The sequence below is a fragment of the Myxine glutinosa genome, chromosome 6, assembly GCF_964187855.1.
Source record: "Myxine glutinosa chromosome 6, kmMyxGlut1.1, whole genome shotgun sequence".
NCBI classification, from domain to species: domain Eukaryota; kingdom Metazoa; phylum Chordata; class Myxini; order Myxiniformes; family Myxinidae; genus Myxine; species Myxine glutinosa.
In genome coordinates this window covers 114951859-114968223 of record NC_136266.1, presented here as the reverse complement: position 1 = coordinate 114968223, position 16365 = coordinate 114951859, and the positions used below count along the sequence as shown (strand labels likewise).

At 47.5% G+C, this 16365-nt stretch overlaps 1 protein-coding gene across 1 annotated transcript in view; it reads right to left on the bottom strand.

Annotated features, from left to right (window-relative positions):
* Positions 1-16365, bottom strand: part of LOC137430212 (DENN domain-containing protein 3) — a 219002-nt gene that overhangs the window by 60317 nt on the left and 142320 nt on the right. The window contains exons 12-15 of the mRNA XM_078780421.1: positions 13081-13236; positions 11078-11174; positions 6523-6626; positions 4609-4799 (exon numbers count right to left, since the gene is read on the bottom strand). Coding sequence (XP_078636547.1) covers positions 4609-4799; positions 6523-6626; positions 11078-11174; positions 13081-13236 — 548 coding nt within the window. The remainder of the gene's footprint in view (positions 1-4608; positions 4800-6522; positions 6627-11077; positions 11175-13080; positions 13237-16365) is intronic.

The window sequence follows — 16365 nt, the reverse complement described above, 5'->3', positions numbered from 1 at the left end:
AACGCGGCGCAGGCGTTCCAGCGCCTGATGGACGGCGTGCTGCGCGACCTGCCGTGCCTCTTCACCTACCTGGACGACATCCTCGTCGCCAGCACGTCCAGAGCCGAGCACCTCCTCCACCTCCGGACGCTCTTCGGCCGCGTCAGCGAGCATGGCTTGATTGTCAACCTGGCCAAATGTCACTTTGGTGCGGCGGCGATCGACTTTTTGGGCCACCGCATCACCCGGCATGGCGCTGTGCCGCTGCCGGCCAAAGTCGAGGCCATCGCCGCTTTCCCGCGCCCCCGCTCCGTCAAGGCGCTGCAGGAGTTCCTCGGGATGGTGAACTTCTACCACCGCTTCGTGCCCCGAGCGGCGCAACTCATGCGGCCCTTGTACGCCGCCCTCCGAGGCCAGCCGGCGAAGCACGACATCGTCTGGTCCACGGACATGGACGCGGCTTTTGCCGGCGCGAAACGGGCCCTCGCCAACGCCACGCTGCTGGCCCACCCGATACCCCATGCCCCCATCGCCCTCACCACGGACGCCTCCGACTACGCCGTGGGCGCGGTCCATGAGCAATGGGTGAACGGGGCCTGGCAGCCGCTCGCGTTCTTCAGCCGGCAACTCATGCCCAACGAGCTGAAGTACAGCACGTTCGACAGCGAGCTCCTCGGGCTGTACCTGGCCGTCCGCCATTTTCGCCACCTCCTGGAGGGCCGCCCATTCACGGCCTTTGTCGACCACAAGCCATTGATTTTCGCAATGGCCAAGGTCACGGAGCCGTGGTCGGCCCGCCAGCAGCACCACCTCTCCGCCGTGTCGGAATACACCACGGACATCCGGCATGTCGCCGGGAAAGACAACACCGTGGCCGACTGCCTTTCCCGGGCTGGCGCCAATGCCGTCCACCTCGGCGTGGATTTCGCCCTGATGGCGACGGACCAGACCACCGACGGCACGGTGCAGGCGCTCAGGGTGGCAGACATGGGCCTCCGCTTGGCTGACGTCCCCTTCGCAGGCACGGTCCTGCTTTGCGACGTCTCCCAGGGCCGACCGCGCCCCGTCGAGCCGGTCTCCTGGTGGCGCCGCATTTTTGCTTCCCTCCACGACCTCTCGCACCCAGGCCGGAAGGCGTCCCAGAAGCTGGTGTCGGCACGCTTCGTCTGGCATGCGTTGCGACGAGACGTCCGCGACTGGGCCAACGCCTGCACAGCCTGCCAGCGGGCCAAGGTCCACCGTCACACCCTGGCTCCTTTGGCTCCTTTCACCGTGCCCAAGCGGCGTTTCGACCACGTCCACGTGGACCTGGTGGGTCCCCTGCCCCCATCGCGGGGGTTCACCCACCTGCTCACCATGGTGGACAGGACCACCAGGTGGCCGGAGGCCGTGCCCCTCACCTCCACCACCACCGCCGACGTGGCGCAGGCGTTCATCGCCACCTGGGTCGCGCGCTTCGGCGCACTGGCGGACATCTCGTCCGACCGCGGCCCACAGTTCACGTCCGAGCTTTGGGGCGCGGTCGCCCGCTCGTTGGGAGTCACTCTGCACCGCACCATGGCCTACCACCCCCAAGCCAACGGGTTGTGTGAGCGGTTTCACCGCTCCATGAAGGCCGCACTCATGGCCGGCCTCCAGGACGACGGGTGGGCCGACCGGCTCCCATGGGTCCTTTTGGGCCTCCGCACGGCCCCCAAGGAGGACCTCCAGGCGTCCACCGCCGAGCTGGTGTACGGACAGACTCTCCGCGTCCCGGGCGAGTTCGTGCCCGACGCCACCAGCCGCTGGTCCGCCGCGCGCCAGCGCACGGACTTCCAGGAGGCCGCCCAACGTTTCGCCCCGGTGCCAACGTCCCGCCACGGCGACCCCCACTCCTACGTCCCCCCCAGCACTCCGCACGGCGGAGTATGTCTTTGTGCGCCACGACGCGCACCAGGGGCCGCTCCGGCCACCTTACGACGGACCCTTCCGGGTCCTACGCCGGGACAACAAGTCCTTCATCGTCAGCATCGGCGGCCGGGCGGACCGGATCTCGCTGGACCACCTCAAACCGGCCCACATGGACGTCGGCCAGCCACCACGGCTGGCTCTGCCACCGCGGCGCGGCCGCCCCCCGTCCACTACACCCCCCGTCCGACCATCCACCACCACACCGGACACCCCCCCCCCCCCCCCCCCGCGACCGGCCAGGGGTCGTTTCGGTCGGGTCATCCGGACCCCCCTCAGGTTGACCTCCCTGGGCCAAGTCCATTCTGGGGGGGCGTGTGTAGCTACCCATGGGTCCCCCAAGCAAGACCGGCATCAGAATCTCCTTGCTCCAGCCGGTGACGTCACCGGCGGGGATCCACGGCGCCAGAGTGGCTGGTCACGTGACCACCAAAGCGTGCCGCGCGTGCGGGTATAATGAGCTACACCTGTGGATCACGTGACCACCGAAGCACGCTTCGCTTGAGAGGTGTGGCTTTCGGTTTCGGTTTCGGTTTTTGGTTTTGCTTTATAAGGCAGCCTGATAAACGGGCTTTTTAGTGTTCCCGAGTTGGTTTTACGAATAAACATCTTCTCAGACGAGTTTGTGCCTCGCCATCCTTTTATCCGTATTCTGCTGGAGTCCGGACTCCTTCAACACCATATGAGTGGGGTACAGGTCGACACCATACGAGCCGTGTATAGGCCGACACAGTACGAGTATTGTATAGGCCAACACTGTACAAACGCAGATGTTGTAATTGGTAGTTTACAATAATTGGTAGTTTACATGGGACGTTTGCTTGAATTACCTAAAGTGGAGTCAGAAGAGGACACAAATAGGACAGTTCACAGACGTACATTGAGAATCTTTGAGGATAGATGCAATCCTCTGGAGAAGTATGACAATATCAAATTTGTCCAGTTTTACAGACTCTAGAAGGAATCATTTCGTTGGCTGCTGAATGTAGTGTAAGATGGCCTGGCCTGGCTCAACCTACGATGAGGAGCAATGCACTGAATCACCTCCAACAATTTGTCCATGGCACTGCGATTCTATGAAAGTGCATCATTTCAATTGGATGATGGAGATGTGTGTGGTGTTTCACAGGCTAATCTGCTGTTTAGACACGCACAACTAATCGCTTGTTTACCTCCCTTCGTAAATTGCTATTTGGACGGGTGGTTAGCTGTGCGCGTACAACGATGTTTTTGTCGGGCTCGCATGCTTTAGCGAGACGCTCACCAAGCGCCTTTTGTAAATTTGACCATGTTGTTTGGATATACTGCACTACTTCTTTCTTCCTGAACATGTGTTACAATGACATAGTCGCATGTTGATTTGTAATATGTATAAAAGGATATCTGAACAATCATTGTTGTATTTCCATGTATAAATGGTGTTACTGCATGCATTTTTTCTCAAGTTACTATAAAGACTATGTACTGCTGTATAACGTGTATACCTGTGGGGCACCTACTTCGGGCCATCTTTACTTTAAATCATTTTGCAATCATGTCTATTTAATCATAACAATACCTATTTAAAAGCCCATCTTTCCGTGATGGAAGAAGAAGCGGGACTTGGAGCTTTAATGTAGCGGTTCTAACGGTACGAAAGCAGGAACCCTTTGGAGTAAAGCATGACAGACATAGCAGGATCAAACAAAGTTATATATCGTAATACTTATCGAAACAATAGGAAAATAAGACCAGACTTGTTGGTTGTAAGGGGTAGAGCGTTAGTAGTTCGTTTAATTTTCAAGATATTTCGCTCACAAGGTTCAGACATATATATGGTGGTGGCCATCTTGGATTTTGACGTGGCGACACAATTTTCAATAGCGTTCTTCCTTATGCCTAGATACACCCACACACCAGATTAGAAGTTGGTACTTCGCTTATTTTTCAAGATATTCTGCTCACAAGTTTCAGACATACATGGCGTCAGACATACATGGCGGTGGCCATCTTGGATTTTGACGTGGGTTGCACCCACACACCAAATTAGAATTTGGTCCTTCGCTTATGCACACACGCACGCATGGACGCACGGACGCACGCACGCACGGACGGACGGGAAAACCATAGTCCCCCTTTCACTCCGTGGTGCGACGGGGGACAACTATCGGGGATTCCTCTTTGTGATGGTTGTACGCCCCCAACGCAAGTCGGGGGCCAAATCTTCCCCATTCTTCCATGCTGCTCGGATTCGTCAGGGCAGCTCAGTCACGTCTCTCCCCCTCTCTCTATCTCTCCTTCTCACTTTCTCTCCCCCTCTCCCTCTCATTGCATGAACTTGTACATCAGCATTAAAAAAGGCAAACGACAATATTTTCTGCATTATATATTCTCTGAGGAAAAGTTTGCTCCATTCCACCAAACAAGACTAGCAAATCCGTGGGGATCCGTACTTTGTTGGCTTACACCAGAATAGGCACCCACTTATTCCACATAAAATATTCTGCCAGCTTAATAAAACGAATGGCTATTTCCAACATTTGTCTTTCCTGCCTTATCTCCAGGCAGTCTAAAATATCTGCAAAAAATAAATCACATGAGACAGATATGTCCTTTGCTATAATATCCAGACTTGTGTTTTGTCTGACAGTGAGTAAAATAGGCATAGCAAGAAGGGAAAGACAAAATAACACCAAATCTCACCATTGGTCATATCGAGTAGGATTGGAGTTGGGCATCCTTTGTCAGATTCACTGTCGAGAGAGTATGAACTGAAAATTAGACTCCTACGGCTGTTGTGTGGATCAGCAGTGTCCTGGGTCATAAGTTTGGAAGACATCCCATCAGGGTAAGTTTGGCGAAAACGGGTGTTATGATGAGGGTCACTTCGAGGGCTGAATGAATGGGGGCAGGAAATGGAATGGGTGAGAACAAGATGAAAGTTAGGACACAAACACAAGAAAGTTTAATTAGTAAAGGTAAAAAATTGGTTGAATTGAGGAGTAAGCGCAGCAGAGAAGGAGGATGGGTACTTATACAACAAACAACAACAACAACAACAAAACAACAAACAACAACAACCTGTGATTGATGCTGTGAAGAGGAACAGGTTGAGATGGTTTGGTCATGTGTTGAGGAAGGATGAAAGTGACTGGTTGAGAAGAGTGATGGAAATGAATGTAGAAGTAAGTAGAGGACGGGGAAGACCGAGAAAGACTTGGCTAAAGATGGTGGAAGAAGAAATGCGGGTAAGGGGGTTAACAAGGAGAGATGCAGAAAATAGGGGAAAATGGAGAACATTGTCATGGGAACCGCAAGGCTAACCCCCGCTCGAGCAGTGAAAATGGCCTTAAAATGCCTGTTGTTGTTGTGTGTTTGAGGAGGAAGCGCAGCAGAGAAGGAGGATGGGTAATTATGAGGCGGTAAAGAGGTGAAGGATAAAATGGCTCGTGGTTATTGAAGGTTGATGCAGCAAATATACAAAAGCCTTAAAATAGATGAATAGATAAGATAGACGACATGGTCTGAAAGAACAACATGGTCTCAACTAGAAAGGCACTCGGTAGAGCAAACACCTCTGCCAGCCTGAACAGTTTACGTTTTGTATCCCACCGATAGGCCGGATCTGGATCCGGACCTGAACCACAATTTAATTGGCTTGTTCTTATCACTTACCCAACTCATCAACCAAGTTTTGTCACAAGTTGTCCATAACGTTTTGAAATGTCAGGTTTTATATAGTTTTTGGCCCTATCACTCAATTGTGAAGAATCACATAGAAAATTAGAAAATTCTCATATCCGGATCCACATTCATATCTTCACCAAAATCAAATTGATTCGTCGCACACCCAACTTGTCCACCAAGTTTTGTCCGAATCCGTCCATAACTTTTTGAGATATCGTGCTATATATCAGTTTTTGCCCTATTTCTCAATGGTGAAGAATCACTTAAAATACACTATCGGATCCAGATCTTCACCAAAATCTATTTATTTCATCCTTGTCGCATACCCAACCCCTCCACCAAATTCTGTCTGAATCCGTCCACAACTTTTTGAGATATCCTGTTCACAAACAGACAAAGACAAACAAACAGCTGTTCACCACCATCTCTTATCTTCCCCCATCCAAAACCTTGATCTTTTCTACCCCCGCTAATTTCACCCCAAATCCACTTTTTTGAAATACCAACTTCTGTCCTGGAAGTCCTTGGTGTCCTTGTGTTTTATACTTCTCCCACCCCCCTCCCCCTTCCCACACCTCTCCCCCCCCCCCCCCAAGCCCTCTCCCTCCCACACATCTCCCGATGTCCCTGCTCTCAAATGTTGTGTTTGTGTGCTCCCCCTTCTCTCCCCATCTTGTCTACCGCTCCCTCTTTTTATATATTTTGTTTGTCTGTTTGATTTTTTTTGTGATATATGTTAGCTCTTTCACGAGCCTCCATTCTGTATTCAAAACAAAAACAAACAAACAAAAAAAACATACAGACAGAGTGAAAACACAACCTCCATCCGACTTTGCTTGCAGAGGTAAAAGTTGTGTTTTCCTTTAATCGGTAATTAAGAATGAAATGAGAGCGAGGGAAGGAATGATGGAGTAAGTAAGCTGGCCCTACGAAGTCAGGAGAACCGTTGATCCTCGGTCCATGCAAGAAAAAGCATCCACTTTCCGCTCCAGCCGGTCTCTCAGAAAGCAGTGGAACATGTCTGTGGCCAGAACCTGACAAGACAACAAACACAAATCATCAACAGATGGTCCCAGTGCATGGAGCAAAGTGGACCACGAAATATGACCAATGTGCAACTGTTAAGAAAAATGATCCTGTACAATTAGTGCAGCGGCATAGCAAACCAATTGTGCATTTTGTGATGGAAGCACCAAATTTGGCAGAATGATAGAATATTATATGGAGAACATTTTCAGATATGGAACCACTTTGGAATTCACCCCAATGTGGCCGCCATATTGGATTTCAAAATGGCGGCTTAAAAATCTTTAATTACAAATATTTCTGGTTCTATACCAGCTACAGCCTTGATTTTAGTGTCTGGATGTACAAACTTGAGGTCAAGGAATTGAATGGTTCTACTTAGAAGTTGATTTACTGACGCCATATTGGATGATGACATCATTGAGTGGCTTGGATCTGTCTGCCAGACGTTCCTTCTCAAATGAATGGAACTGATCTCTCCCAATCTGTAAAGCTGTACGCACAGTATCTACAACAGCTGGGCCCAAGATCTCCAGTGTGCCCAGGACCAGCAAATCTGTGCTTTCTTCTTCAAAGGGGCTGCCCATCTCTTCGATGACTGTTGTCAGTGCACGGACATCTTGGACGAACTTCTTCTGCACACTGTCGGTTTGCTCATGGTGGTGGGTGTGCTCTCCCCTTTGGCGCAGTTGCTGTGAGGTCTCAAATTCTGTGATGACCCGAGCAACTTCGGGGCCAGCCACCATCCACCGTCGAAGGGCACTTGGATTTTCAGTTAGGCCCACTGCCCCGCCATCGCCTTTGACCGTGGCATTGTTTTGTTCATGAGCCTGGTCTAGGGAGATGGCGGAGAAAGCATGCCTAGTCTTCTTGGATGTGAGGTGCCCCGCATGGAACTTGGCAGCAACATCTGGGTGTTTCTCTGCAATGCCAACCATGTCCCTGATGTGGACTGGTAACCAGCGAGCATAGTGGATATGACCCAATGCAGCGAACCATGCAGCTAGCTCTGGTAGGGTGTCCATGTACAGCGTGAAGTTGGACTCTCTCAGTGAACGTATGTAGAGGAGTATACAGAGCTCCAGGTTAAGTACAGTGGCCCAGTACTGAAACTGTGGACATGCCGCTGCTCTCTGGTCACACCATGCCTCGAACTCCAATGGTTCCTCATCTCTTGCAGTTGCTCTTTCGTTGTATATGTCATATGCACGATGCTGCAGTATGTGTAGGGCAGCAACAGTTACTTGGTGGGCGCGTCTTGTACGGCTGACGTGAGCTGCACGCAAGAAGGAGTCTGCTGTGCCAGCTGTTGCTATCTCTGCCTGAACCAATGCCTGTGTCCAACCGCTGTCTTGCAGCCAGTCTCCTGCTGTCTTCAAAGCTGCCATCTCTGTGTGTAGACCACCCAGCATGACCACAAAGAGATCTTCACCATGTGTGTCTGGCCAGTTCCATTGCACCTGCTTGGCGATCGCATAAAGTGGTTGGTCCAGTGTGACGACGGGTATCTGTCCAGGGTTTAGCTCATTGATCGCTGCTTTCACGACATCCATGGCATGGCGGATCATTACCACTGAGTGGGCTTGGTCATGGAAGAGGGGAAGCAAGGCAGTGGGTGTGACTGTGATACTAGTATCCTTGGCCGATTGGTTCTCTGCGTGATGTGCAGCCCAATAAATGTTTCCTGGATTCTGTGTGTCACCACTGTCACATGCATCCTTCACAGTCTGGAGCCACCTCTTCTCTTTATCCAGTTCAGCTTGTGCAGGATTCCTCTGCAGCGACGCCTGGGTTCCAGCTGGTACAGGGTGGCTTTTGGCAAGTGAACTAACTGGTTGTACATCTGTGTAATACCGTGGAAGGTCCTCCACAGTCTTGACATTTGAGACACCCCCGATGATGACAATACCTCGGTCTGTGCCTTGATTGTCATAGTCTGGATGTTGTATCAATGAAATACCAGTTCCGTGGAAGGAGTCGTGTGCTGTCGTGGAACTGGGATTGTGGTCTATATTATCCACAGCTGATGTGGTGAACACTCCACCGCAGAGCTTTGGGGGACAGACCACCTTCTCCGCCCGAAAGCGCTGACAGACCCCGTTCCCCAGCTCTGCAGAGATCCGTAGCACTCTATCATAGGCAATGCTGATCCCTAGTCCAGATAATGTGTCAACCAGTTCCCTCTTTCTCGTATGGGCATGAAGCATCAAGCCAAGATATATTGGCAAAGGAGTCTCTTGACTAATGCTGTGTCGTACGTCTGTGCCTGCACCTCTCCTCTCATGCTTCACACTGTTGTATTTGAGAAGTTGAGCTATTGTCACAGACGCCGATGCCGATGACTGACATGCCTGATCTTTGATGCCTGCGCCCTCTAAAATCATGGAGACCATTGTCAGCAGCAGTTGTGGCACAGACTCTTCTTGACATTTGTTTGAGAAGGACCCATTGAAAGGCTGAGATGACTGGAACATATCCTTCCTTATAATCCCTGCAGCTCGTGCCAGGTGCACAACATCACTGTCAATATCATGTTGACATGCCTTGGCTAATGCACTGCCAATGTCTTCCTGAAACACCAGCAGGACATCTCTTCCCTGCCTGTGCTCCTGCAGATCAGGGAAGTGTGCCAGGATACGCTCCTTGAGTCTGGTTGTATGGACTCATGTTTCCAGCACAACTCCGAACTGTTCCATTCTCATTGTGTAGAGCTTGGTGAGGTCTGCCATCTTGAATACAGGAGCAGTGTCTTCTTCTTTAGCAGTTTCCTCTTTGTATGTTACCAGTTCAGCAAGGACTATTGCTGAAATGACATCTACCGTGCTCTGGCTTTGCTCAGCAAGCTTTTTTGCTGCCCTCACGCGGTTGTATAGGGATGTCAAACATTTCTTATGGTACTTGGCCTCTCTTGCGACCATGTCCCCAGCACTCAGTTGGGCTAACAAAGTGGTATCCTGAAGAAACTCTGCAGCCTTGCGAACGTGTTTATCTTGTTCCAATGTTGCTGCTTGATGAAACTCCAAACCAAGCTCTTGCTGGCAGAAGAAGCACAAATTGTCGCATATGCTATCAACACAAGCTGCCTGAGACCTAGTAAGCTTGTACTTATCTGTGATTGTACTGGGGATAGGGCTTCCCTCTGAATGACTTCTCTTCTGTACCCGCTGTAGTTTGGTAGTGTTATATTTCACCCTGCATGACTTGTGCCACTTGGCTTGGTGGGCAGCTAGAGTGGCAGCTATCCCTTGGCCTTCATCCAGTCGTTGCAAGTCCACGTCTTGTGGCAGGCTTGCCTAGTTTATTGAATGCTGATAGATTGTCTTCAAGTGTCTTGTATCCAGCACCTGCATCAGTTCTTTTCGTGACAGCAGGACACTGTAGGGACTCTCCTCTATCAACTTGACACAGAACACAGAGTTCCCAGTCCAGTGGCGTCTTTGGCGTTGAAGTTACATGCTTGGTAACATGAACTAACTTGAACTGCTTCGACATGATTGAAACCTGGATGGAGCAAACAAACAAAAAAGTCGTTTAATTAGGGGTTAATCAACGGACCAGCATGTTTTATCTACAGGACAATACACGACCCCCCCTGAAATTTGACACCAAATGACCTCTTTTAGGGGTATTTTTGGCCGAAATTTTCAAATTTTTCACTCCCCAGACCCCTAGATGTTCCCTTGAGCTCAGAATCGCCGCTGTAATGTGTCTACTGATGTTAGAAAAGATATAGGGTGAATGGGGCAATAATTGTGCCTGTAGGATTTGTTTCCGCCACCCCCCCTAAGGGTTACAGATTTTTAAAGCCGCCATTTTGAAATCCAATATGGCGGCGACCTTGGGTGAATTTCAAAGTGGTTCCATATCTGAAAATGTTCTAAATATAACATTCTATCATTGTGCCAAATTTGGTGCTTCCATCACAAAATGCACAATTCTTCTTAAAATTTTGCTATGCCGCTGCACTAAATGTAGTACTTTGGGAAAGGCAAGATGTATAGAGAAAATATCATTATGTAAAGAAAAAAATCAAAACAGACAATTCATTATTCAAACACACACAAAAAAAAACAATACCAGGGATTTGATAAGCACTTGCGCTGACATCTTAATTGAACTCCACAATCAGGACCAACAAATATAATTATTAAAATCAGATAATTCCTCTCTGCACTAAATCTCTTGTTCACATGCTGTCAGCATTTGCATACATCCGACGCTCATCTATGCTCAATTCTGATTTGTTAATTCATGTCAACAATGTGTGGATAAGTTCATTTGCAAATCAAAATCAAGTTTTATTGCAATTATTTCCACAAAGTTTTTCCGGGCTGTTCAGAGAGTATTTTCGGGATGGGCGTGTGGAAAGGGAAAACTGGTGTGAACAATCCTAAGAGGAGGTGAGCTTCATCAGGGCCATTAAAAGTAGTAGTCATAGGAGCACAGGGCTGTTCATTACCTTTTTATAAAACTGCAACTCTTGGGGCTGTCTTGTCCTTAAGAATTCATCAGAGTTGAAGACACGATGTTCGTAGTTCAGATGGTCAGTGACATCTCTGCCAAAACAAGACCAGGTAATACTTCATTTACATATTGTTACATTTGTGGGGGTAGATGATGAATCTCATAGGAAAGTTAGGAATGTGTATGTTTTAGTATGGACTGTGTGACGCGAAGAAGGAGCCCACCTCAATGTAACTAAGTAGGGAATCTGTTTAGAATAAGATCGTATATGTGTCTCCAAACGAGGGGTGGAGCTATGCTAATTAGGTAGGGCTTAAGGATAACCCCTCGTGTGTAATTGCCCTTTGATTTTTCACTTCATTGTTATTGCATCAAAAAGGGCCACCATTACAACAACCCTAATCGCTGACAGTATGACCAGACATGCCGATCGGCAAGGGAACCCCGCCCAGCCAAACGTTCCTGAAGGACGACTGGACTCTGCCCCCCGACGACTCGTGGGGGGGGGGGGAGGCCACGCCCCGACCTTCATGAATGGTTAAGAAGCCGTGGAGTGATTGGGTGGTGCTCAGTGATTGGACAGAGTCATCGTCGTCGAGCATTCGAGAGCTGGAGGAAAAAGACGCGGTCTGGCCATATTGGTCTCTCTTGTCTTGAGTTTGGTTGCAGGGGGCAGCATCTCTCTATCTTCCTCTGGTTTTGTATTTATCACGCTGGCAAATGGCTGTGGTTGTGCTGTGTCATTTTGTGAAGCCTTGGATAGTAACGGAGGAAGAAGAAGCCGTCCCGTCGATCTCTTTGTCTCGGTGCCTTGGTGGGCGTGTGTCATGCTGGTGCGTTTTTGGTCACGCGTGCGCCTGTGAGGAGGAATACGGCGGCGGTTTGCGGAGCTCTTGGCGCGTCGGTCAGAGGGAGACAAAAGGGAAAGGGGACTGGCCATACTAAATCACATCACGCTTGTGGTGACTCGAAGAGGAGCTTCATGCCATCTGGCGATTTTCCAGCGCGCGGCTGCAGGCCACTTTGTGCTGCCGGTTTCATTTGACACCCTCGCTTGAACAACAATGCTAAGTGCCGGCACTATAAACACCTTTTTATTTTCATTATCTTTTTCCCTGTCTGTATTTTGCGTCAGAGTGGAGGGTCCCTCATTTAGGAATTCTAGTTTACCTCACCTTTCATTGGCTTTTACATTACTGTAAATAAATCTCTATTTGTTGAATTTTACTTTCTGTCCTGGTTCGTTTCTTTGTTTTGTGGGTTCAGAGTGGCCCTATGTGTTTCCGATCAGATAAGGCCTCAAACCTTCCCGCGCGTGCGACAACATAATCCTGCCAAGTTGGAAGTATGCCTTGGAGTTAAAGCTCGTTTCGGCTATCCGTCGGCACGGGGATCTTAATCTCTGGTGACGCGACAATATTTACATTATCACAACAAGATGATGTTGCTGGTCAGAATGCAGAGGTGAAAATTCAACAGCCATATTGAGCTTGGACAGAAATGACGCAGATAGACAAAATATTTTTGGTAGTATTTGCAAGTATGAAGGTTGACGAAGAAGTCCGTGACCAACCAAAGAATAAGTAGAAAAATAAAATAATGGCGAGTTTCAGTTAAAAGGTTTAAAATGTTGTGAAAAACTGAAATATCTGCTTCGTTAACTCCAGATAATTAAACAAACTAGAAACAAATGATCTGGGTGAATTACATTAGTGAAGGATGTAGAGGGATCATGTCAAACACAACAACCCCAAAAAAGAAATGAGCAACTTAACATTTTAAACATTGCTCCTTTGAAAATGTAAATACACTTCACAATCACAGTAACTTTAATGTTCAACACAAACTCAAAAGATGGTTAGCTAGCCTGTTGATTGAATAACTTTGTATAGATAATGTAAATAATGTAAATTTCGATCGTTTATGAGAAAAAAAAGTGATGTATTAATGTCATGCTGAGAGTTACATTTATATTAAAAATAAATAATTTGATCAAACCTGAAAATGGCAAGGAGGAAGTTGAAGCACAGCTTTTTCAGGTACTCATTCAGGTGACTTCGCCTTGCGTGGCGCAACCTTCGTTCTGCCGCCAAGTTGAGAGGTGTGGGAATCTCCAGTGCAGCAACCTCCTCACTCAAACGCATGTCTCTGGCACTGTTGATCAACACATAATTTACTATTGATTAATTTACCCCAACAATCAGCATCAATGCTTCTGGGGGTGTTAAATATAAATTGGGGTATTTGGAGAACAAATGAACGAAAATAATGAAAAACTGGAAAACAGGGAGAAACCTTGCATATTCGCTCGAGGTCGCTGCAGGTCTACCAATCAGTGTATCAATCCTTGCGAGTGAAACGGAAGCGAACATTGCATTTTTAAAATTGATCATACTTCCCAACCAATATGGGTTTTGACAATACTAAAATGCTCTGCGAGTTTTCAGAAACAAGACGGGTCAAATACATGCAATGTGGGTCAGTTGCCATCTATGGTATAGGTTCTCAGGCTTCATAGGCCTCTGGTGTACAGGAACTGCGGCAAGTTGCCTGGATAGCTCTGCGAGCGAAAAGAAGGCCGAGTGTTGCAAGCCCTTCTTTCCTTTGAAGGCTTTTCAAAAAAGAAATGGCATTGACAAAATTATTGACACCCTAGACATAGCATCTACCCTTGCCAATACTTTATGATTACCTCCTAGTGGTGCACCGTAGCAACAATGCTCTTGAGGGCACTGGCTAAATGTCTGGAGGATCTCGGAGTAGGTTGCTACCCTAGAGGCGTAGTGTGCATGGCCCTCCGTTGTGAGGACTTGCTGTGACACTCACCAATCCAACCAGGGTAGGTGGAGCTCTTTTGCCTCGGGAGGCATTCCACCAAGGAGAAGGAAACTCTGATTGCAAATCCCCTGCTGCCTTGCAGGGTATGTCTATTTAGTCAAAGGCTAGGTCCACAGCTTATTCTGTGGTGGCTTCTGGAAGGGCATCGGCCCCAAAAAGAAGAGGCCTCAAATATGCCTTTTAGCGAAGCAGCCATTAGGTGAATCACAGCTTACACATGCAAGCATGTAAATGGCCGTAAAACGATGATGACGACTTTCTTCACCATCGAGAGATGGGGCCAAAAACGATTTACAGCATGATATTTCAAAAACTTATGCACAGATTCAAACAAAATGAGGCGGATGAGTTGGCTAGGTGACAAGAACAAGCCGACTAGATTTTGTTTCAGGTCCGAATCCAGATTTGGCCTATCAGTGGGATACAAAACGTAAATTGTTCAGCCTTGCAGAAGTATGCACTCTACAGAGTGTCGTTCTAATTTTGTGTGCAACTGCTTCTCCGATCGATGCAAAACTTTCAACATAGGAGTGACTCCACATGGAGAATATTTTGTTCATAACGCTGACATCACAAGTCTGATGATATGACAGCCATATTGAATTAATGGAAAATTTTGGATATCATCTCTTTGTGTGTGTACACATCTATATATATATATATATATATATATATATATATATATATATATATATATATATATATTCACTTTAAAAAAAATTCTCTCACTGCTTGTTCAATCAATGTCAAACATTAAACATCGGAGTGACTCCGCATGGTGAATATTTTATTTATAACTTTGACATCATAGGTCACATGGTGGCAGCCATAATGGATTAAAGGAAAAAGATTTTGACATCTCCAAAATCGCTCAACAACAAAAAATTAAACTTGGAATGTGTCACCAACTTCCCATGGGATATATAGGGGAATAACGATGGCATTGTACCCCATCAGTGACGTGGTATTCCATGCATAATTGGTTGAATCAAAATCCTTATCCATAAAAATCTGAAACTTCATATACAGTCGTGGACAAAACCTTGCACTTTTTGGCACCCTTGAAAATTTTTCAAATAACACAATTTTCTCTAAAAACAAGTTTAAATTGACAAAAGTATTTGGTCTCCCCAATTCTTTAGTTCACTGTTAATATTACAGAAGGTTTGTTTTTGATTCAGAACTTAATACAGTATATATCTATCTATAATTCCACTAATCTCTGTGTGTGTGTGTGTGTGTGTGTGTCTGTGTGTGTGTGTGTTTGTTTGTCTGTGACCGCTGTTTCTCGACAACCACGGGTCCGATATACTTGAAACTTGCCAGGTATATTGCTGGGGACCCGAGGATGTGCCTTTTCAAGGTTTCATATTAATCGGACAATTACTTACCGAGCTATGTCCAAAAAACGATTCAACCAATCAGAGAGCAGCGAGCTATCGCGTGTGCCGAACGTGGCGGACACACTCTGCCTCGGATGGCACATTTGAGAGCGTATTCATTTATTTCCCGTCGGCAAACTATGTTGCCGTTAAACTATGTTTTAAAACTAATTATAAAACTAATAAAAACTAATTTGCGATTCATCGTAACTGCGATATACGACCTTCCGGAGCTCCCGTGAGAGCGTGCGCCATTACGGATAGTAATTCAATTAAAAACATAAAAACATTGTCCCAATTCAGTCAGAGCGAAGGGCGTTGTTTTAAGCGAAGAGCGTTTTATTTTTCCCCTTAAATTCAGTCGCCGGACGGTGAAAGCTTTTTTTTGGGGGCAGCTACTGGCAGCCACGTACGGCCAATCACAGGACACGTTGTTGTGTCGACGTGCCGTGTTGTTTTCCCTCGCGGTTTGGAATGTTTTTCCTTTTCATTTTTTTTCTCTTCTCTTTCTACTTGATGGTAGCAGTTCTGTACTCGCAAGCCGTTCGCCGTTCGCTTTGGCGTTGCGAATGGACCAAAACATTTCATGGACCAAACCATTTCATGTAAAGCGTTCGCCGTTCGCTTTGGCGTTGCGAATGGACCAAAACATTTCATGGACCAAACCATTTCATGTAAATAGAGGGGGGGGGATATAATTTTAGATATATATATAGTACGGGCATGCCCTAGTCCTTTTAAATCAGAAAATAAAAAGAAATGGCATCGATAAAATTATTGACACCCTCGAATTAATATTTGTTAGCACAGCCATTGGACAAAATAACTGCAGTCAAGCGCTTCCTATAGCCATGAAAGAGCTTCCTACACCTCTCTACTGGCAGTTTAGTCCACTCTTCTTGTGCAAACTGCTCCAATTTTCCCAGATTTGCAGGGTGCCTTCTCCCAACTGCTGTTTTCAGATCTCCCCATAGGTGTTCAATAGGATTTAGATCTGAACTCATTGCTGGCTACTTCCGAACACTCCAGCGTTTTGCCTTGACCATTCCTGGGTGCTTTTTGA